The 22553-nt window shown below is 38.6% G+C and overlaps 2 protein-coding genes across 6 annotated transcripts in view; both read right to left on the bottom strand.

Moving 5' to 3' along the window:
• tmem145 (transmembrane protein 145) overlaps window positions 1–13947 on the bottom strand; it is a 54577-nt gene extending 40630 nt beyond the window's left edge. The window contains exon 1 of the mRNA XM_030157248.1: window positions 13767–13947. Coding sequence (XP_030013108.1) covers window positions 13767–13877 — 111 coding nt within the window. The 5' untranslated portion in view covers window positions 13878–13947. The remainder of the gene's footprint in view (window positions 1–13766) is intronic.
• Window positions 13948–17635: 3688 nt separating this feature from the next.
• The window catches only part of lipeb (lipase, hormone-sensitive b), a 33138-nt gene continuing 28220 nt past the window's right edge, over window positions 17636–22553 (bottom strand). For all 5 annotated transcript variants that reach the window (XM_030157243.1, XM_030157244.1, XM_030157241.1 and 2 more), the window contains one exon: window positions 17636–21813. In XM_030157243.1, coding sequence (XP_030013103.1) covers window positions 21409–21813 — 405 coding nt within the window. In that variant the 3' untranslated portion in view covers window positions 17636–21408. The remainder of the gene's footprint in view (window positions 21814–22553) is intronic.

Below are 22553 nucleotides of genomic sequence, written 5' to 3'. Positions count from 1 at the left end.
ATATTATTCCGCCATAAGCCTGGCAACATGAGACCAGATAATAGTGCTGATGGTGTGCTTCAGTGAGCTTATATAAGGCACTGCAGCATAGACATGGCCGACCCGTCAGTGGTGGTCTATATATAAACGGGTACACATTTCTATACAGCTGTGGGCAGACACACATTCTGTAGATATGGATCATAGTGCTGAACACAGCACTAACAACACATCACTTATATGCTGTTTACACACACTTTTCTTTATCTGGAGGACAGCCCAGTCTGTTCTACTGAGGCAGCTACGATCAGTTTTCAACCAAAGTGAGATGTTGTATCTTAAGAAAAATATCAGATTTTCAAAGTTACTCAAACAAATAATTAAAGTAAAAGTTTGCTTCCAAACAGATGACAGCTGAGTGAGACAAAGCCTGGGGCTGTAAATGACACAGACTTGTGTTGATAGTCTTGTAGCCACTAGGATGATTCACAGCTGAGGTCAACTGATGGCCGGCTTTTTAAAACTATAATGTAGTGAGGATTTTATCACAGGGAAAAGCCAATATTTTTATTTATCTAACCTTTATTTTACCAGATAGGTCAATTGAGAACCAGTTTTACAATGACAACTGGGCCAAGAGGCAGCATAGTAGACGGATAAAACAGAAAATAGAAAAAAAACAAAACAAAGAAAGTTACAAGCTACAAAGACACATAACAAGCCATAATAGTGCTAAAAGAGAGTATTATTTACAGTGTTTACAGTCATATATCTGATTAACTGGCCAATATAACTACCCTGAACATATTCAACAGTAGGACATTGCCATTTTTGACTTTATAAGAGGCGACAAATAAGTAACTAAATCTGTATCTGAATATCAAACTAAACTGAATGTTTTGCATTTGAGCTACTTTCTACTAAAAGTCCCACTGTCAGTGTACTTGTTGGCGCTGATTAACCAGTCAAACTGATAAACTGTTTCTAATATTTTGTGTTGGAACTGTAATAGAGACAGATTAATAATAGACAAAAGAGATAGATGTAGAAATCAATATTGAAATGTCATTATTATTGACTGTAGTATTAGTTTATATGATCGTGACAGATGGAGGATCATCAAATTACCAGTACTATATTTCTCAATAAAAATTATGCATCAGAAAGAGATATGGGAAATGAGAGACAAAATGCAAAGGCAAATGTCTCTGAAACCTTGTGGTTCACATCCCAATCCTTGAACCCATCGCTATTAAAGACAATTTGGCTCATAGTGTGAGTTGGCAAGCTGTGGTTAGGGACTAAGTAGGGATGTCAAAATAATACATGACTTTTGGCACAGATATGACCTTGATTTATTTTCTGTAACTTAGCTTGATCAATTTAAGGCAGAAACCATTTACAGCCGGTGGGTAGAGCAGCCGGTGTGGCTATTTATAACCACCTGGATGCATGAAATTACACAGAAAACGTCTATCTGTGACCAGTATATGCTGCTAAATATGCTGTTTACAGGTCGATGTTGTATGTGCCTCCAAGTGTAAAGCCTTCTAGCAGAAACACTTTGTACTCCAATTTACTGATGTTGTGTTGTGTTTTGTTTTCTGGCACTTGTTGGGGTGATGTTGCAGATAAGAAACTACTCTTAATCTTTAAGTGAAGTAAAGGTTAAAATCAAATGAAACAAACTTAAATCCTGTGGTGGTCTCTTTTAACCCAATACTTTCCCAAAAGTGTGGTTTGGTGTCTAAACAACACACCAGCAAACAATGACTGAAAACTGAAAATTATTTATAGCCTTGCCCTCAGGAGGGTACTGCAGTTGGGATGGTCTGTCTGCTTGTTTGCAACTCAAAATCTGCAGCAAATTTAGACCTGAAATTTTTACACAAGGTCTAGCATATCTCATTCCTCCTCAAGGATGGTCTGGATCAAAACTCTACAATATTCTACAGATTCTTCACCACTGTGAGAAAGAGTACTTTGAGGATTTTCTCTGAAATGAAGACAGCCATTGCTCGAATGCGAACACACACACGCACAAGTTGCCTGATAATATCTATCAACATGAACTATTTGTTGCCGTTCCAGAAGAAGATCCACCACTGAAAGCATATTTTCTCATTCATTCTCTGTCTAATAATAGTACCGATGATATAGACACTGAAACTACACCCACTCCATCTAGGTAACTTAAAAAAAAAAAGGGCAAATGACAAAAACATGAATCCAAATACTGCCAGAATGTTTAAGTGTCAAGGAGAAGTTTCATACAGGAGTCAAACCCCAGTATCCTTGATGAAAGTCCTGTTTTGGTCATTTAACAACCATGACCTCCTCCACACATGGACTTGTATATTCTGTGAGTGGTGTGTGAATAGATGGCTATTTGCACCCACATAATTGCTGTGTGGATATTCTCACTTAGGTGCAAATAAACACTCTGTTACTTTAAATACCTCTGCATTCAGTGAGCGTATACTGCAGTGAAGGTTTTAACAATGGGAAAATACATTTAAACTCGAGCAAATACTCAAAATTCAGGAGATGATATCGGGATAATATTTTATTGAAGTATCTTTTACTTTAAATGCAAAGTGCAAAGTTTCCTAAAATCGATTGTACTTTTCAAATGTTGCAAAAAATGGGAATGGGAAAAAAAGATCCAAAACATGACCGTAGCTGCATTCATACTCACATATCAGCCCTTCAAACACTGTTCTGCTTTTTCTTACTAAAACTGGCTTGAAGGTTGGTTGTTATGAACTCTTGATCTCTAACCAACCAGCTAAACTTCCATGCACTATTATACTGTAATTATGTCTGCCCTGCGTTCTTCATACATAAACAAGCACCGTAATTTTTGTGCTGCAAAATAAAGTGCAACCAGAGCAAGCACTGTAGCATGGCCAGCAGCGCTGCCTCTATATATCACAGCAAACAAACCGCAGCCATATTTCAGCCGCTGCCAGCCAGCTTCAGCCCCTGGAGGCTCTGGGTTATAATTCATGGCAAACTCAAAAAGTCACTGAAGCCCGGGTCTTGCTTCAACCACTGTCTGTTGTCCCAGGTGACGCTTAAGGCTGTAGCCATGACAACTGGGGCAGCCGTGTGAAGCGCTAACCCACAGCTGAATCCCTGGAGAGAGGAGAGATGGGTGGTCTGTTTGGGGTGGTGGGCTGGAGGGGGTATCATTAAACTCACTGCAGGCTGCAACTGTGAAAGACCCCCTTGTCAGGCCAAGACGCACACACACAGACTGCGCTGCACACTTTACAGCATGATATGGTTAGTGTGAAACCAAACGTGCATACCCACAGTCATCCTCACACCATCTCACACACACATCACACCAAATGTCAGTCCCCATTATTGTCATAGCAACCATAGCATGCCTTAGTTTGCAGCTGCCATAGAAACATCAAAAGGCCAAGCTGTTCATTCACAACAAACAAAAAACACTTTTGTCGCATTCTTGACATCTGTTCTTAAGAATACCTACTCATAATACTGTGACGTAAGTATGGTATTCAGTGCACACAATTAGCACGAGCATTCACCAGAGCCAGGGACACCCTGAATTTCTGTATTTCATGTGAAGAAATCATGTTGACTTACTCAAATTCTTATCTAAATCTTCACAGACTTACAACAATTACTGACATCTGACCAGAAGTGTAATTAATACAGCATAGCCTGCCGTGTTTATTACATAATCACCTTATCACAGTTATTTGAGCTAACCACCATTATTCTACACAATCGTGATAATCATCTCATTGGAGCTAAATCAAACTGCAATCACAAAGCCAGCTTGCACAATTAAGCCCTATTTGCATGCATCTAGTATAACCTGTGGACCGCCAGTGATTTGGAAATTAACCCCCATCTGTGTTTCATGTGGCACATTTGAATGGGATAAGCAGTCTTACTCAAATTAAACACTATTCCCTGATTTTGAAGTCAGGGTTCACTACTTACAGATAACTGTTAGAAGACAGAAACATTTTCCTAAGCGTAACCATCATACATCTCATCACCATTTGAGATTTTGCTTTTCTAATAGATTTAACTTGGGTAGGGCTGCACGGTATAGGAAAAAACTGACATTGCATTTTTTTTGGTGTTTTTTTTTAACCCTGCGATATATATTGCGATATGAAAAAATACTGAGGAGGATATAATAGCTGCGTGATGCCAACATAAATGGTCAAAGAAATTAGTTGTGCTACCTCTCATTGTGGCAACAGGTACAAGACACTATCGACACAGAACACGTGTTTCAGTATCATCCTTCCTGTAGCCAAAATAATTCCAGATAACTGACGTTGATTTCTTTTTGGCACCAAGTCCTTGTTTTGGGTGATTTTCTTTTGTTCGTTGCTCATTTTTTGATGATGTTACCAGTGACTCACTCCATGTGCAGGGGCATGATCTGCTTCGGCAAACTGATTAAGAACAATTGTGATTGGTGGATCACTGTGCGTAGTGTGTGTCAGGTACCCTTGGAATTAGACGAGAATACGTTGAGTTCATTTGCCTCCTATATCGCAGAACCTGCAATGTGACTACTGTGCACTTGTACTTCACAATGACGATGCTCCAATGATATAATAATAATAATAATAATAATAATAATAATAATAATAATAATAATAATGGATTAGATTTCTATAGCGCTTTTCAAGGCACCCAAAGTGCTTTACATTATTGATCCATTATTCAATCACTCTCACATTCAAACTCATGCAGCTCTACCTTTAAAGGGGTCATATTTTGCAAAACCCATATTTATTAGTCTTTGGTACATTTATTTGTGTATTTGGACCCTACCAGTTCATACAGTTTGAATTTGAACCCTCCAGGTGCTGCAAAGCTATCTTTATATGAATTTTGGCAAAAATCGAGTGGATTTCTACAACTCATTTGAATTCCTGTTTAATTTGTTACATTTGATAACTAGTTACGTCACGACATTTGCACACATAAGGTCAAGACTTCTGACTAACATTCTCTGAGTACGCCGTAATTGTTTGTCAGCAACAGCAGTTGTCGTCCACACTGAAAATATGTCCAAACTTTGAGCCGATTATCTAAAATGTTCAGTTGTTGGTTGTATAGGACAGAGCAGCACAGCCAACAACCTGAAGGGGGTGGGGCCTGAAGTGGCTCATGTGCATTTAAAGGGCCAGCGCTCAAAACGACCTTTCTGGTGCCATTACTCAGAAATGCGGTTGAAGATGGACCTGTGGAGTTGAATTAATGAAGAATTCAGAGCCAAGCATAGCATTTACAGTTTATGTAGACCACAGGGAAATGTTTTAAAATGCATAATTCCATTTTTTAAAAAAGCAAAATATCACTCCTTTAACTTTTTGTACGTGGATATGAATTATAATTTATGTAAAGCAGTCAGTGAAAGGATTCTTTCTGTGTCTACTGCAATAATATATGAAGTTCTAACTCCAGATTCTAAGGAACTATTTCTGTAATGGAAACCAATAACACCAATATAAATAATTTAGCTAAATTAATTAATTAATAATTAATATAAATTAATTTTGCTAAAACCCCAGGGAAATGTTTTAAAATGCATAATTCCAAAAAAAAGCAAAATATCACTCCTTTGAGTGAATTTCCATGCTATAGTGCAATATGAGCCTCTTGAATTTGCACCTAAAATATTACTAAAATAATTTTTAAAATGTCATTTACCATCACCAGTGCACAAGCAGAGTTCTGTTCAGAAAATAAGCTCAATAATGTGAGGAGTAATAAAACATATAACAAATGACTCCAAGTTACAGCCATGTTGATTTGCACTAACTAATATCACAAGACTTCTGTTTGCTGATAGGGTAGGTAATTTGCAGTGAAAAGTTACTTTACAAATTACAAATTTCCAAGGGATTAATTATCACAGATCAGCTCCATAATTAGGAGTATTACCCCTGAGCAAATAGTTCTTTCGAAAAGCAAAAGAATGCAATTTGATAAAATAAAATATATGTGAATGTAACAACCTTTATCTGTTGGCAATCTACTAATTTTCTACACCAATATTAAAGAAAGAAATAATATATGCAGTAGTGGTTTACATTTAAGAATACTTTTAAGATTAATTTTCAGACAAAAAAGTCATTAAACAACAGCTCTCCTTAATTTATGCCATCAAGATCATCAAATGATTTTGTTACACAAATGCTTCATGAAGTTTACTGTTATACTGTGTCATTAAGTAGCATTAGTTCACCCACCCTCAGCTCCACCCTCTTATGGTCACCTCTAGCTCCAAAAAGCCAAGATGGTGATGGCTGTTATGGGTCTGTGTTAGTGCATCAGTTCAGGCAGAAAGACTTAGACCTGTATAAGTAATAAACTCACTTCAGCATAGGAACATTTACCACAATTGATACTAAATGGCAGATTTTTCTCATATCATGCAGCCATAATGATGATGCCTTCCTATTATACCTTTATGGAATTCAAGAAATCCAGCCTTGGACTTTAATGCATTGCTATAACAGGGGTTTTTTTCTCTTCGGGGAAAGCTTTTCACAAGATATTTTAACCTGGGTGAAGGATTTGCTTCTATTCAGCCACAGGAGCATTAGTGAGGTCAGACACTGGCATTGGAAGATAAGACCTGGCTCACAGCTGCTGTCCAGATACATCCCAAAGATGTTTGAAGGGCTTGCTGTCAGAGATCTGTGCAGACAGATTCTGCCACTACAAACTGAGAAAGCAATTTCTTTTTCTTCTTTGTCCTGATGAATACAAAATAAAGTTCCTTAAAGGTCTTGCAAAGAACTATATAGTCAATCTGCAATGTATTTTGTTGGCTCCACACTACAGCTTAAACAATTGATTAATTCAACTTAAAATAAACCATTGTTATTTTAATACAATTGATCATTTTGAGCAAAAATGCTTCTCAAATCATAAAGGATGTTCTGTTTTTTACTGCCATACTTAATATTCAATTGAATATTTTAAAAGATTTTGGAAGATATTTTGGAGTAGCGGCCACAGAAAAATGGTGTGGACATATGTCGCTTTTTTCAGACTCTTTTTGACTAAATTGCAACTGGGAACATAATCAGCCAACAATTCTGAACAAGACTCAGTGATGATCATTCCATCCTTCCACACCCCACCATGACAAAAAAATTTAGCTTAGATTTTTTTAACTTTTAGACTTTTTATCCACAACTTTTATCTACCTACTTACAATATGTTGCATAACATGCACCCTACAGTTTTAATGTATGAACATGTGTGTGGAAGGGTGTGAGTCTTGATGTGTATGGAATAGTTTTTATACAAGAGAAATACAATCTTGCTGTATGAATGATATGCACTGACAATTTTCTATTCTATTCTATTCTATTCTATTCTATTCTGTGACTCTCTGCTGTATCACCTATCATTTTTAACAACACATTTGTTAGTTGATTAATCTTTAGAATAATTTACCAAGAAAGAAATCCATATATTTGATAGTTGGAAAGTGATCTTGGGAAGTTGAATGTTTTTTCTTAAACTTCTATGGAATAAACTATCATTTATAAATGTATTATTCATAATAATTTCAATATATTAGTAATTATCATTTGCAGCCCTTCAAATTTACCTATAAGCTCCTTCATAATAAACATCTGAAGTGGATGTTTAGTTGAATTCGGAGCAGAGTCTTACAAGGCCAAGACCAACTGAACAAACAGGCACTGCAATCTGATATAATCCAGCACAAGAGTCTAGCCCCTACAACAGTCATCTAAACTGAGGAGCTACTAGTTAGCCCACTGAAGCTCAGTGTGTGTCAACGGAGAAGAGAAAAGAGACAAAGCCCTGGAGAACAGCAACAGTGGATGAGGTGTCTACCTTAATCCCCTTTTAGTCTCCTCATTTCCCCATGGTCACTGCATTGTGATGCAGATTCACTCTGCCCCCTCTGAGTGTGTATTTGCGTGTATGTGTGCTTGCCTGAGTCTACCTACACCCCATTAATCAAGTGCTATGCCTTGATGCAGTATCCGGTAAATTCAGCATCTCTCTGTCTCATTCCTGCTGTCTCTTTTTGTGTCTTTCCTCCTCACTGTTTCGGCCCTTTCATCTCCAGAGCTTTCTGCCTTTTTCTCTTTCTCTCCAGATCCTAGTGTTTGCTTGCTAAGCCTCATTAACAATTAATTACCAATCAGCTAGTCAAGTCACCCCTGGACCGCTGGGCTTCTCAATGATTCATTAGTCAGGGTTACACAATGCTGCGACACATAAATACACTCACGCACCGACACACACACAAACACACTCTCACATCAAGCTCTGTCACTGTCTCAGTGAGTGTTTCACGACAGCTCGCCCAGACTCTGTAGACCCGCCAAAGCACTAAGATGCACATATGTATTAAAGAAAGCATATGGAGGCATGAAAACAGTCCTTCACATGCACACACACACACACACACACCTGCATTCACATAGTGTTTGTTTCTAATCACAATGATCTCATTAAAAAGAAATGCAGGAAAATGGATTAAGTTGTGGACTTGGATATTCTACACATATGGTGTTTCCAGCTACGTTCAGATTCAAACTACTTTAATGAGCCCAAGAAGTTGCAGTTTACATCCAGTCCATAAACACAACTTTAACACTCAGACTATGTAGATGTGTCTGTATTTAAGGCAACAGGTCTGCATACATAGGCAGTACAAAGAATATGAACAGCAGTGAAACACAAACAAGTAAACAAAATACTGTCCACATACTGTAGATAAATAACTGAATTAGAAATACTTCCTTTTCAGTTCAGATCCACATCCAGAATCTGAATTTGGATGTCTACAATTGTTGTCATTTATATTTGCAGTATTATTTATACTGTGCATCTTATTTGAGTAGCAAAAAACACACAAAATGCATTCAGTTTAGATGTATTCCAAAGCAATGTATTGAACTGTGGGTTAAGTTGATTTTACTTGTGTAGGCGTGCAAATTGCTATGGCAACTCTCGAAAAACTTTGACAAATGAAGTGCAAAGCAAGGCATTATAATGTACTAATAAGTATGTCTGTGTATGAGTTGAAACATTCTAAAAGGCTTTCAGAATTTAATCGCAATCTGACAACTGCTTTTTTAATTTCAAAGGGATATCTGAAATAAAAGGTGCAAGAAATAGAAAGAGAAATACATATGTATGAATGTATGTATGCAAATCTCATCTAGAATATTCTACTATATTCTATTCAGGTGCCACTGCCTCTCACTGTGTATTTACCACTCTTTGCTCTTGAGCAAACTACATGGTTTCATGTCACCAGTAATAGCCTATCAACACTGAAATGAGAAAAGAGCTTTAATCTGTTTACTTATACTTATTTAGAATCACTCAAGCTCAACTTGGAAACTCACAATAGGTTTTGGTTATTAATATAATAATATTTTTCAATTATATGTTCTTAATTTGATTTGACAACCAGCTTAATAGCATTTCAGTCAAGTTTTGTGTTTGAGTTATTCTACAAAATTACATGATTGAAAATTGCAAATAATAAAATTGCATTACTTCATCTTTGTAACTCACAAAAACACCAGACAGTGAAATCTGGATCAGCACATGGATCAGGGGCTGACATCCTATGGCAAAATGTCAGTAAGGATGGATCAGTTCCTAGTCTAATATGAATAAATACATAACGGTCATGCAAAGATTAGCTACTATCACTGTTAAGTAACCTGACAGCAGGAGGAATAAAAGACTTGGAACAGTGGTTTGTTCTCCTCAGGGGTGCATTACAGTGAATTCACTGGACAGAAAACAATCAGATAGGCTGATAATCCCCTTTGCTTTCTAAGTTCTGAGACCAACTGAGGGACTTTTAAGTGACTTCCAAAGCCTTGTTTGGTGAAATTCAGTATTTCATAACAGGCTTATTTTAAGATAACACACTACATTATTAATTAAAATAAAGCAGCGCCTCTGCATCTTTATTTCATGATCCTATTAAATCCAGAAATCCTGGTGAAACCTTTAATTTAAGAACTGCTACTGTATCAACCTCCACTCTCATTGCAGTGTTTAACCTCAGGATGCGAGGTGTTGATTTTGGGATAGGGCCGAGAGAGCTGAGACACAGATGAATGTACACGAGGGCCGGAGCTTTAAATTAAAAGATCACTTTCAAGGGCATCTGTTCATTATCCTTAATTGCCCTTCCTGTTCTCATCTACAAAATTTCATTACCTGTGGATACATTTAAGCCCACGCCAAAGACATTTTGACCTGCTTAAAGCCTTACAGTAGCTTTTTTTTTCCCACAAAATCAGCATTCATTAGTGGTACTCCCCACTCCAAACAACCCCAAAGAGGAATACATAAGAATACATAAGGACGTCTAGACAAAGCATGGAAACTCCAACAGCTAGTGGTGTCAAAATGTTAGTAAACAACGGCTTAACCTGATCTAATGCCAGCCGTGGACTTTGCTTGTGTAAAATGTTCAACATCATACACTTAAGGAGAACATATTTAGGGCCATGCTTAGGTGCTCTTTGCTTTTGTTCATCAGCGGATGAGAAAGTTTTGCTTCTGTTCTCCCTACCTGCATGTCCCAGCTTCTTCGAAAACACTGACCTTTTCCTGACCTTAAAGCAGCTCCTCAAAGACACGTTTATCAGTGCCTCCACACACCACCAGCCACTTTGACTAATCGTATACATTGAACAGCCCAAAGAAAGCTGTTGACCACCATTCTGCCACATCAGTGCCTTTGTATAGCTTAGCCTATGTCTGTATTTACTCAGCAATTCTGTCGTTTTAACAGCTCATCCCTCCCGGTGTGGATAATTACATTTGTCAATTTACAGGTCGGCCCCCGAAATCTCCCTTTCCCTCTTCTCTATCCAGACATTGATACAGCTACAGCATTGCAGGATTGAAGATTGTTTTCGTTTGAGTGCCGAGGGCTTATACACTGTGTGAGGAAAGAGGGGTGACCTTGGGGCAGAAATGCACAACTAAGACATATGAGGTGTTTAAGTGCATGCACACACATATAAACACACACACACCTTGACACACACTATCAATATGTCACGCCCGCTGCTGCTCGATGTCATTCAAAGTGCTCTGTTGTTTTGCTTAGCTTGTCAATAATCCATGACTACTTCAGCACTGGAGCAAAACAGAAAGAAAACCGACACAAGATTCAAGAAAAGTTTTGTTGAGTTATAGGTCTGAAAAGGTGTGTAAGAATCAGGGGGGTTTAGGAGGATCTAATTGCAGAAATGGAAGATAAAGTGCAAATTTATGTTCTCATTAGTGCACAATCACTTGAATAAAATCAACCGTTATGTTTCTGTTACCTAAGAATGAGCCTTTTATATCTACAGAGGGAGTGGGTCGGCACACAGTGGCTGTAATGAGGGACTTTTTAGCAGAATTTGTGGGTGGGAGATACTCAGTTGGATGTAGTCTGAAACTTGACCGCTAGATGTCACTAAATATCACACATGCTGAATCTTTATCCCTTTAAGCCCTGGGCCATTTGTTTCTAGTTGGAATCATTTCAATGTAACACAAAACAATGGATTACCTGATAGCAGAAGCTCCATTCATATAAAATCAAGTTATGATCAGAAAAGATAAGACAACATTCGTAATTATCATGTCAGAATGCAACTGTTATTTTTGCACTTCTTTGGCTTGTTAAGTGAGTTTTAGCATGACTTATTCATGACATACGCTGGCCTTAGACAGTTAGCTTTTTTTTCTTGATATTTTCCCAATTAAATGCTTGTTATTTGAGTTGTGTTCTGTTGTCCAGTGACTGGTTTTGTTGCACTTCTAGCTGATGTTCCTCTGATTACATGATGTAGAAAATGTGTATACTGGTACAAATGTTCCATGGTAACACAGACGGAACCGCAAAAAAAACATGTTTTTTCTATATTTGTTCTTTCATCATAATTCGTCACAGTGTTGAGCATTTAGAATTTAGTCATGTTTCAAAATCCTCTTTTATTAGATTGCTTATCCACTTTGTTAAGGCAGTCTGGCTAAACCATTCTCTAATTTACTGCAGACGTTTCCGAAAGTTGATGCCGTCTTGGAAGTTGCCCAGTGTACCCAATTGCCAGCCACTGAGCAGCTCCATTGGAGCAGGTGGAGATTCAGTGCCGCGTTCAAGGGCATTTCATCAGCAGTGATGGATGGCTGAGTGCCTCCAGTTCAGTTTATCTATTGTGATCCTCGTCATCATCTTGGGGATTCAAACTGGTGACTTCAATCTCTCACTTCATGACGTAGTTCCAGATTTATTGCAGTCAGACTTTAGAGTGTTTGAACACAAAAAGTCAGCAAGCTAGAATTAAAGGTAATAAAATATGTCAACCTGCCCACAGTTTGATAGATTTGATCTGTTGTATTTTGGAAAAGCTAAGCAAGGTGATACACAGGCAAGGTGATTTAGACAGAAGGTGATTTACTGGAGCTCAGGAGTGGTTTTGGCATTTTGGGAAGACGAGAATCCAGAACGGAACGACAAGAATCCACGATACATGAAACACCTGAGTGCACAGAGCTTTGCAAAACAATAATGGGTTAATAATGTAAAGCGCTTTGGGTGTCTAGAAAAGCGCTATATAAATCCAATCCATTATTATTGTTATTATTATTATTATTATTATTATTATTATTATTATTATTATTATTATTATTATTTATCTATGTTTATCAGGAGATGAATCTCTTTGTTGAGCATGCACAACTTCATAAGAACAGGACTTTGAATCACTCAGCCTATATGTATTGTATTAATATGTCTTTTTTTACTCCATGTTGCATGCACTTATGGGTCAGCTATTTTTTCTGTCATCCCGGAGATATATATTTGACTTCCAATGCCATCTAGTGCCTATTTTTTCAGAAGAATTATGATGATGCTCTGCTTTAAATCAACCAGAGGGAAGTGATCAAGAGTCTCCAGTTTGTGATGTATGGCTTGGCTGAGTCTTCTCTAAAGTGATCTGTACTGTATCCGTGCATTACTGTTTCCCCTCATACTTATTTATGTCCAACTTGATCCATAAACTCGTAGGAATTCAGACCCTATAGGAGACGGACCGGCAGGCAGCCCGACTCTGAATTCCAACACCTGCACTGTTACATTTTAACTCGCAGATCTTGTCGGTCCAGGAATGATGTCAGCGCTGATGTGTGTGAAAACAGACCCAAAGATCCTGACCAGGGTGCCTGCCATGAGTCCAGCCACAAAACAACCGCTGCGCGCCAGAAGCCATATGACGCACACCTGTAACGGGTCCGCTCACAAAGGGAAATATCACTGTTAATTTAATGGAAGTACGCCAAGATCACACGCATTCAGTCGGACGTGGCTTACACACGAGTAATGAGTCTGCCTAATATTTAATCTACTGGACTGGTGGGATGCCGCTTTCCGGAGCCAAATACTGTGGATACCAAAGACTATTTATAATGAGGGTAAAATATACGCCACGGAAGACACGCACTGAGATGGCGCGCGACTGTAAGGTAAGAAAAAAAAACATAGGTGGCTGTGGTTCACATGTTGATAACAAGCAGCTGTGTGAATGCCCGAGGGAACTTAACGGTGAATTGGGCGCAACCTTTCGTCCAACCGCGAAACAGTCCACCACAGAGACACCTGCCAACAAATACGCAGTCTCCCACTCTGCTCCCAGTCTGTGCCGCTGCCATTGTCGCAAAAGCACACACATTCCAGAGGTAAAGAAACTAGCGCTCACCTCTTTGGTGTTGACGATGCCTTTGACGTATTTCCCGTGGACGGAATCCACGCAGAGGAGGCTGGACAGCACGGCCAGGCACAGGAGTCTCTCCCGGAGCCTCACCTCCATCTTTCTCTCTCCCCCGCTGTCGCTCGTCTGCTCCTCGGGCTCCCTGAAGCCTGTCTCTGCGAGGGAGCGCGCGGAGAGAAACGGACACGGCTCGAGCAGCTAGAGCGCGAGAGAGCGCGAGAGAGAGAGAGAGAGACAGAGGGAGAGGGAGAGCACGCGCGTTCACTTTGGTCCCTTTAAAGCATGTGGCCCCATCCGGCTGTCGGAGCTCCGCGTGCGTATGTGTGCGTGCGTGTGCGTATATATATATGTGTGTGTGTGTGTGTGTGTGTGTGTTTGAGTGTGGTTGTTTAGGAAGTGGGGAGCCGTGCGCGCGCTCTTAGTTCCGCTCGTGCTTTGAGAATGCGGCACGTCCACATATTAAAAATGCCATCAATGATTGCAATCATGTTTTCATTAGAGGTCACACACCTCTAATGAAGTAGCACCGAGACAGATGAGACCTGGCCCCGGTCCACATTATTGTATTATTAATCAACTACACATCTATCAACAGGAAACAGTAGGGTATATGTGTTGGATTATATTCATGAATGATGTCCTTAATAAATAAATAAATAAATAGGCCATTTTTAACCCTATAACACCGAATGTATCATATTTGATACATGAGTTTTGAGGCCCTCTACATCAGGGGTGTCAAACTCATCTTAGTTCAGGGGCCACACTGTAAGACTGGATAGTTGAATTTACTTAAAAAATGTCAGGTAACTCATTGCCTTAAAATTTTTAAGTAATGAGTAATGAAACCTTGAGTGTATTAAACTTAAATGCTTGATTTGAATGGAACTGCCATTTTAGGTACAACACACTATATGCCAAGTTCATTTGTTGCAATGTAAATTGTTTTGTATAATCATTAGACTTAATATCATCAGTTCATTGTACTCAATTACAAGTTCATTTAAAATAAGATCTTTAGCAATATATTATGCTTTGTAAATGTACTCAGCTTAATAGATTCTAGCATAGATGGAAGTTAATGAAGTTACCTTAATGACTTTTGCCAGTATAGGATGTGCTTTTAATTTAAAAATTATTTCAATTTCCATTGTTTCAGGATAATTTAAATGAACAGTAAAGCCATTGTTGGGCCTATGGCTCTGACTCATGGTGCAGCTCTACAAAAATACAAAAACAAACACAAAAAGGTCAATAAACACTGACATACACACATTAAATCCAAATTAACACTAACACCACAACCCCGCTGAACCCCTGCACAGAAAAAGAACACATTTTCAACAACATGCCCAATATCCACAATGCAGTGCGGAGATAAAAAGGTGTGGTCATGACTAAAATTTAATGATTTAAATCCATTCAACTTAAACTGTTTTTGTACTTTCAACTATGTCTACAAATTAGTAGAATATACTTAACATTTTATAGGAATGTAATAAAACATAAATCATTTAAGTACATTGTAATTAAGACATTTTAGTCAATACAACTTCCCGGCTTACGGTGCACATTCAGCCTAATTCCATCTCAAACAGGCCAAACCATTAAAATAATAGCATACAAACCTATAAATAATGACAACTCCAAGTTTTTGTCTTCATTTTAATGCAATAAAAACATTAAATTATGAAAATATTTACATTTACAAACTATCTTTTCACCAGAAAGATGTGAATAACCAGAAAAAAATGTAATTTCTTGAGAAAAATAAGCTAAATTTTAACAATATTATGCCTCAACTTATCACATGTACATGTGCATTACACATAATGTTACACAAACATAAAATTGTTGAACTTTTGAAGTTTGGAATGTATAACTAAAATAAGAACGTCTACAATATTATGTGTCAACTTATTAATACAACTTACAAACTGGATCTACAAATCCACAAAACATTTAGTAACAGAATATTGTTCAAATTGTACCTCATTTTCAGGTTGTGCACATTTTATTCTAAGGGTTATTAGACTATTATTAGACTTTAGATCACATTGGGCTCAAACCAGTTCAACACCTTTGACTGTTCATATCTTCAGTGTCATTTTTGCACTCCATAAAATCATGCTGCGGGCCGGATTGGAACCTTTGGAGGGCCAGTTTTGGCCCATGGGGCGCATGTTTGACACCTGTGCTCTACATGATCGGTGTGATATTTTTTTGTCTTGAAAAACCTGATTTATACAGTTACACTACCAGTCAAAAGTTTGGACCCACCTTCTCATTTAAATGACATGAGATGGACCGCAGATGGCTAACAAGTGCTCAGCACCACTGGGAACTCCTTCAAGACTGTTGGAAAATGTTTCAGGTGACTACCTCATGAAGCTCATCCAGAGAATGCCAAGAATGTGCAAAGTAGTAATAAAAGCAAAGTGTGGCTATTTTAAAGAATCTAAAATATAAAACATGCTTTGAGTTGTCTTTTTTTTTTTTAACTACATAATCCCATATGTGCTCATTCATAGTTTTGATGCTTTCAGTGAGAATCTACAATGTAAATAGTCATGAAAATAAAGAAAAACCAAGTGAGTCCATACATTTGACTGGTAGATACATGCAATAGACAGATAATCTACCAGGGAGGAGGAGTTCACTCAGCAGAGGCCTTTCCAGTGACACGACAAGATTGTCAAGAGCCAGAACTTTGTCAATTTGGAAAAGGAATTCCCAATTTGTTAGACATGCTTGTGTTATATTGTGTTTTTGTTCAAAAATAATAACATTTGAGCATTGAGACCTGATGTATCAAATATGATACAAAATTGACAACTACACATAGATATTTATATTTGAAAAAAAAAAAAAAAAGCACTGTTCAGAAGGACCAATAAAGGCTCCAGTTTCAAAGAATTGGAATTTTTTTGTCAGTGATTTAACGGGTTAACATATCTGCAACCCTGTGACCATGTCAACAAAGCTGGGATATCACAAGTAAAACTCCTGATAAATTACCATCTCAGGGGACCTCTTAGACCTTTGTATTTACACATTTAATCTTTGTTTAACTAAAGGTGACCCTTCTCGTTAACCTTTTCCAGCCCTCGCTTAATCAAGATATTGGTAGAATTCAATTAAGACTTCCTGGTTTCCCCAGCTGCAGTATTACAAAACCATGGTCTTATTATTTAGCCCATAAAAACCCAAACATCCACTGGTGACCAAAATCATTCACTGATATAAAATGTTTAATACCTGTTAATCCACTAACCCAATGAATATATTTAAATAATTGGTGTAAAATGCAGTTTATCACCTTTTCATGGTCATCAGATATGACGCATTTGGACGTTCAGAGGCTCAGTAGTCACCATGGAGACACTGTCATCTTCTACAACATTAATTCACCAGTAAAACCCATACATTTGGATCAGTGACAGTGGATGGAGACACTTGGTTTTCATTTCATTTATTGGTATATTTGCTGAAAAATCACTTTTTCTTCAGTTTTCTCTGTGTTGATCCATTAACCTTTGAATTTACTCTGAGCTCTAGTGAACATCTTCATGATCAGTGAATTAAATCTAGAAAAATGCATGATTTACAATGAAAAAACTCAAAATAAGGAGGATGATATTACAATAATTTGTAATAAATCACTCAAGTATGATTAAAATAGAGAGAAAAAATATTTTGGGAACCGACACAAAAGTAGCACTGGGTCTTCATAGGTTAAAAAAAAACAAACAAAACAACCTAAGTGTATAGATTGAATTACTATATGACCTTTAATTAACCTTCAGTTTGATCAATGGTCACAAAAAAGACACAAAAGAGCCCCAAACAACAACAGGTTCATTGGAGAATATATTTATTTAGATAAAAATCAACAATGGAAGAAACCATCCTACTCATGACATGAGACAACATTCCAGTATGAAACCTGCAAAGAAACTGCAGTCAAATCAATCAGCAATCAATCAGATTAACACACGTGACAATGAAAAATATCTACATGTATCATGCAGTTATAATGTGTAATATACATTCTTTCTTATACACAGGTTTGCACTTGTGGTGTTTCTAATAAAAAGAAAGCTTAAAAAAGTAAAACAAAAAAAAGGAACTTAAAATAGCTGTTTCCAGTCTATGGCTTGTTTTTAAGGCTAATCAAATACTATATCAGAATTGCATTTTACAGTGCATAGCGATTTGAATGTACAGTATAGGCTGGTTATCACACTGGCTAAAACCTGATGTGGAAGAAATGGTACAGGAATTATGAGGACTCAGTCTTGGGTTGTACCTGAAATCATAAAAGTGATCGCTTGTTTGAGTTACCGTTACTACAAAACAAATTATGTGAAGTGGTCAAGTTTGTTCAACACTCAAATGTGTTAAAAGGGTTAAAGGTTCAATCTGTAGAGGCATTGATTGCTGAAATTTTCAACCAACTAAATGCCCCTTGTTCCTGTGACCATGTGGAACGTGGAAAAACACCGGAGGCCTTCGCTGGAGCAAGTGTTTAATTTGTCCATTCTGGCCTTTTCGGTCAAGAGGATATTAACTCTTGGCCGCACTCAGCGTAGAAATTTTGGTAAACCTGCAGTTACAAAAGGCTCCTTGTCAAGTAAAAAACACAAACGTTATTTATTTTCAGGTACTTATACACTAATAAAAAATTAATTCTGAAAATTATATTCAATCTCTGCAATTAGAGCCTGTTAAATCTTTCACACTGGAGCTTTAAGCTTCGTGAAATCATTCAAGTTGATTAAAACGTTTTGGCATATGAGTATATTAGTATGCCTATGACCAAGTCCACTCAGGGTAATTCAAAAATATTGCACAACCAGAGACTGCACCAATACATTTGAACAAACTATGAAACCGTAAAAAACTACAGCTGTGGTGCTGGTGTCTAACTGCATGTCTTCAGCATGATCTGTGCATTTACTAACATGTCAGCTCACAGTAGCAGGAAACGTAAGAAATATGTCAGGAGATGTGAAAGTAAAACTCCTGAAAAAAGTGAAGAACATGACATCTGCCCAAAACTCCCAGTGGGTTTTATGGTCTGTCTAAGCGAGGCTGATGCATGAGTGGTCATCTAGAGTTAGAAACGTACACAGATGAATAAAGGGTAAATTAGTGGTGATTTACACAAAAAGTGCTAATGACCTCAAGAGGATGGCCTGGTGGCCTGCAGAGGCAGATGCATGGATTGTGTTTTCAGCATCAGAGGACAAGTTAAGCTTGTGTCTACCAGAGGACAGAAAGAGCCCATAAGTGCTATGTGAAGATGCTCTCCACAGCAAGTGAAGAGTCTCTTGATTGTAAAGTGCCATTACCTTCTTTACGTAAACGCAATACATAAACAAAGAGGATGGCCCACGTGTGCGTCCTCATGTTTCTTACACCACTGAATACTGTAACCTCAGCCTGTACAAGCATGTGAACCCTCACATGTGCACTCCACTTCAATTAACACATACAGGCACCAAACAGAGAAAAAAAAGACATGTATACAAGCTTAAGCCTAAAATATAAACTCACATGGACTGAAAAAACCAACCACAGAAAAGTGCAGAGTGAGCACAACAGCAGCAAGTAATGCCTAAACTTCAGCCCTGCATGTTTGAGAAGATGAGTATATTACTTTCCTTTCTCTTCAGAGCCCTAGTTCTCTCCATCAATATGATACTAAAATATTGCAGTAAGTACTCCGAGCTGACAGAACCGAGCAAGGTCTAATCCTGTAGCATGACTTCGCTGTTGAAAATCCTGCTCTTCTACGGAGGGAAGGATTTTGCACTCAGAGCTTTAGCTAAAATCCTATTCATCACACAGCATCCCTCTCTACAGACCTGGCAACCTCAGCCCTGTTACCAAGCAAGGGCAGAACAGTAGCACCATTGTTGGCATCTATATTTAGTTGGACCTGATGGAAGGACTGACCCCACAAAGGACATTTCTGTATACCTCAAAGTCACAACAGGCTTGGAGATTCGTCCTCAGGTTATCAAAGACAGAAATTCGATAGTGGAGGGGCCCAAAGAACTCCAAACTACCAGCTTTACACTACTTTTACATTGCACTCTTAGCAACAACTTTCTTGGTCTGGTCTGTCTAACTTTGCCTAAAAACCCCTGATTTGTTCAAAGAGGCTGTCAGGCAGGAAATCGCCACGGCTCAAGGGAAGTGGTACTTTGACACACTGCAAACTGTGCAGAGAAGTAGTGGACAATAAAGTCTGGTGACAGACAGCGACAACGTGGGAGAAAATCAGTGCAGTGAAGTTGAAATGTGTATTGATAGCTGAGGGCACATGTTTTTTTCAGCACATTTCTCTTTGATTCCTATTTTACACAAAGAGCATATCAAGCCACTCCAGTATGTGATGAGCTATAATTCTTATTCAAAGAATTATAAAGATGCCACCCAAGTTTTTAAGTGTGTACTTTTCTCCATAAAATAATGTATCTAAGTGCATCTCCAACAAATTCCAACTGTAACAATCTATTTTTGCATTAGCATTATCAGCACTACAAAAAAAAAAAAAAAAAAACACCAGGCAGCATCTAAAACGGAGTGTTCTGGCCCTGTGTAATACTCACTTAGTCTGTCCTATCAGTATGCATTACTGAGAGCACAGATTAATAGGAAAGGCCAGCAGCAGTGGCTAAAAGAAGAGGTAAATATTGAGCACATTCAAAAATGTGAAATACACAGCATACGATTACATATAAGAAAAAAAAAACATAAGTGTACAAATCAACAAACAAATCTGTTGGGATTCAATGATTACGATACAGCAATAGAAAACGGATATAAATAATAAATGTAGTAGTGCTACTGCATAGGATTAATACAATGATTTTAAAATGGTAACAGAATCATATGAACCAAGTCAATCAATTCGTTGGCTTCAGAGTCTTTCAGTCTGTTGTGTTTGAGCTTTGTAATTCTATTTGGGAGAGAGTCAACAGAGTTACTATCCACAAAGTGAGCCGTATTGACTGCCAAACTGGCGTAATGGAGAACACAATGTGAAGTTATTAAGTGTGATTTAGAGTGGCTCCCTAAAGGACAAGTGGCCATTTTTATAGGGATGACTCTATACAAGAAGCATATAGTGTGCCTACCGCTATCAGATTAGGGCCACAAATGACTGCTTTGGCCTAGATGAATCACCCATTCAGGCCTCGTCTCTGGAATCGTCTGCGCAGCTTTATGTCCGAACCTCCTCTGCCTGACGGGCAACTCTGTTAAATCTGTGCACTGCATGTGTGGGTGAGAGCTGGTCTTTGATCTAAGTAGCAGCTAAATTACCATTTTATTCTAAAATGCGACAGTCTTTTGTGGGCGGGATCATTTTGTCTGCCAAATTCGCGTCGGTGCATAATAGTGCACTGATAAGTAACAAGAATTGTTGCCTTTCAGTTTGCCTCCACGATTTCTCCCCCTCAATTAGACTGCCCCTCCTTGCTTTGTGAGTTTGCTTTCTATTTTTTCCCCCCAAAGCTCTCTCTTTTTGGCAGGCGTTGTCTAAATTTATATGACTTTCATTTACTCTTTGCCCCTTCAAACCTCAAGTGAACCGCAGTCCCCCTCTCTCTAACCTTATTTAAGCCCCAATACCACCAGCGTCAGTGTTATTCTGGGCTGCCACAGCAACTAAGTCCTCTCCATCAGCAATTTTAGCTGCTTTCCCAACTGCTTGCTCGGCTCCCTCAATGGGGTTGACGAAGAGCGAATTGGCTTCCCCAGAAGAGGCCGGCACTCCCCTATCGGTCCGTTCCAGCTTGCGGTGCTTGCGCGGCTCTGGAGGTGTGTCCTTCTGGGTGAGAACCGTGCGAATTCTCTCCACGCAGACGTTGGCAGCCTCCCTTGTCTCCCGGGAGAGCTGCGATAGGCTGAGGAAGCCGTGGGGGAGGTCGTCCACCACGCACAGAGTGACGGGCTGGTCTATGTTCCTCAAACGCTTGGCAAACATCACAGAGTCATCCAGCATGGGGTCTAATGCACAAGCCTTAAAGGAGGGGAGAGAGAGGAAACAAGAAGGGGAAGGAGCGGTGGAGAGCAAATTAGGGTTCCCTTCAGACATGTCAAGAATCTTAATTAAGGGATGCAGAAAAGGAAGCCAAGCGTCCAGGCCTCTTTTGTCCCTGCTTTCTTTAAATTCTCGCTGACTCATTGTAGCCGCTTAAAAATCACCACCAATTTCTTCATTTTCATTTTAACACTCTTCGCACAAGAGAGAGCAGGCTCCAACCTCACATCACAGTCCCCTCGTTCTGATACAAGACTGCATGCTGAGTACAGTCTAGGGTACTCTGGGTACTATTTTGAGGCTTTTTTCCCTGGCCAACTCTGTTCTTGTTCCTCCCCCCTCCACATCATAATAATACACATACTTTCCTAATCCTGGTCTATTCCTGCATGCTTCAACCGAATCCTACAGTTATTATTATTGCTGTCACTGGGCCTCAGGCAAAACCACTCACATCAACAGATTTGTTCTCAGATGCCATGTACAAGTGATTAGAAACAAGGATTTTCCTCCTACATTTTCACAGGTAGGGACAAAAATTTGCAAGTGGTTCAGACCTGTCATAGGAGTGATTTATATACAGTCTGCCTTCATACACAAAAGGAAAAATGTGACAATTTAACAGCTGCTATTTCTCAATTAATATATTTTTTAAGAATAAAATAATGAATGCTGCAGAATAAAGAAATCAAAAGACCAGATTCTGAAAACCAACCTTG

This window comes from Sphaeramia orbicularis, chromosome 16, assembly GCF_902148855.1.
Source record: "Sphaeramia orbicularis chromosome 16, fSphaOr1.1, whole genome shotgun sequence".
Classification (NCBI taxonomy): domain Eukaryota; kingdom Metazoa; phylum Chordata; class Actinopteri; order Kurtiformes; family Apogonidae; genus Sphaeramia; species Sphaeramia orbicularis.
The sequence above is the reverse complement of the archived record's forward strand: the minus strand, read 5'-3'. Positions and strand labels throughout refer to the sequence as shown.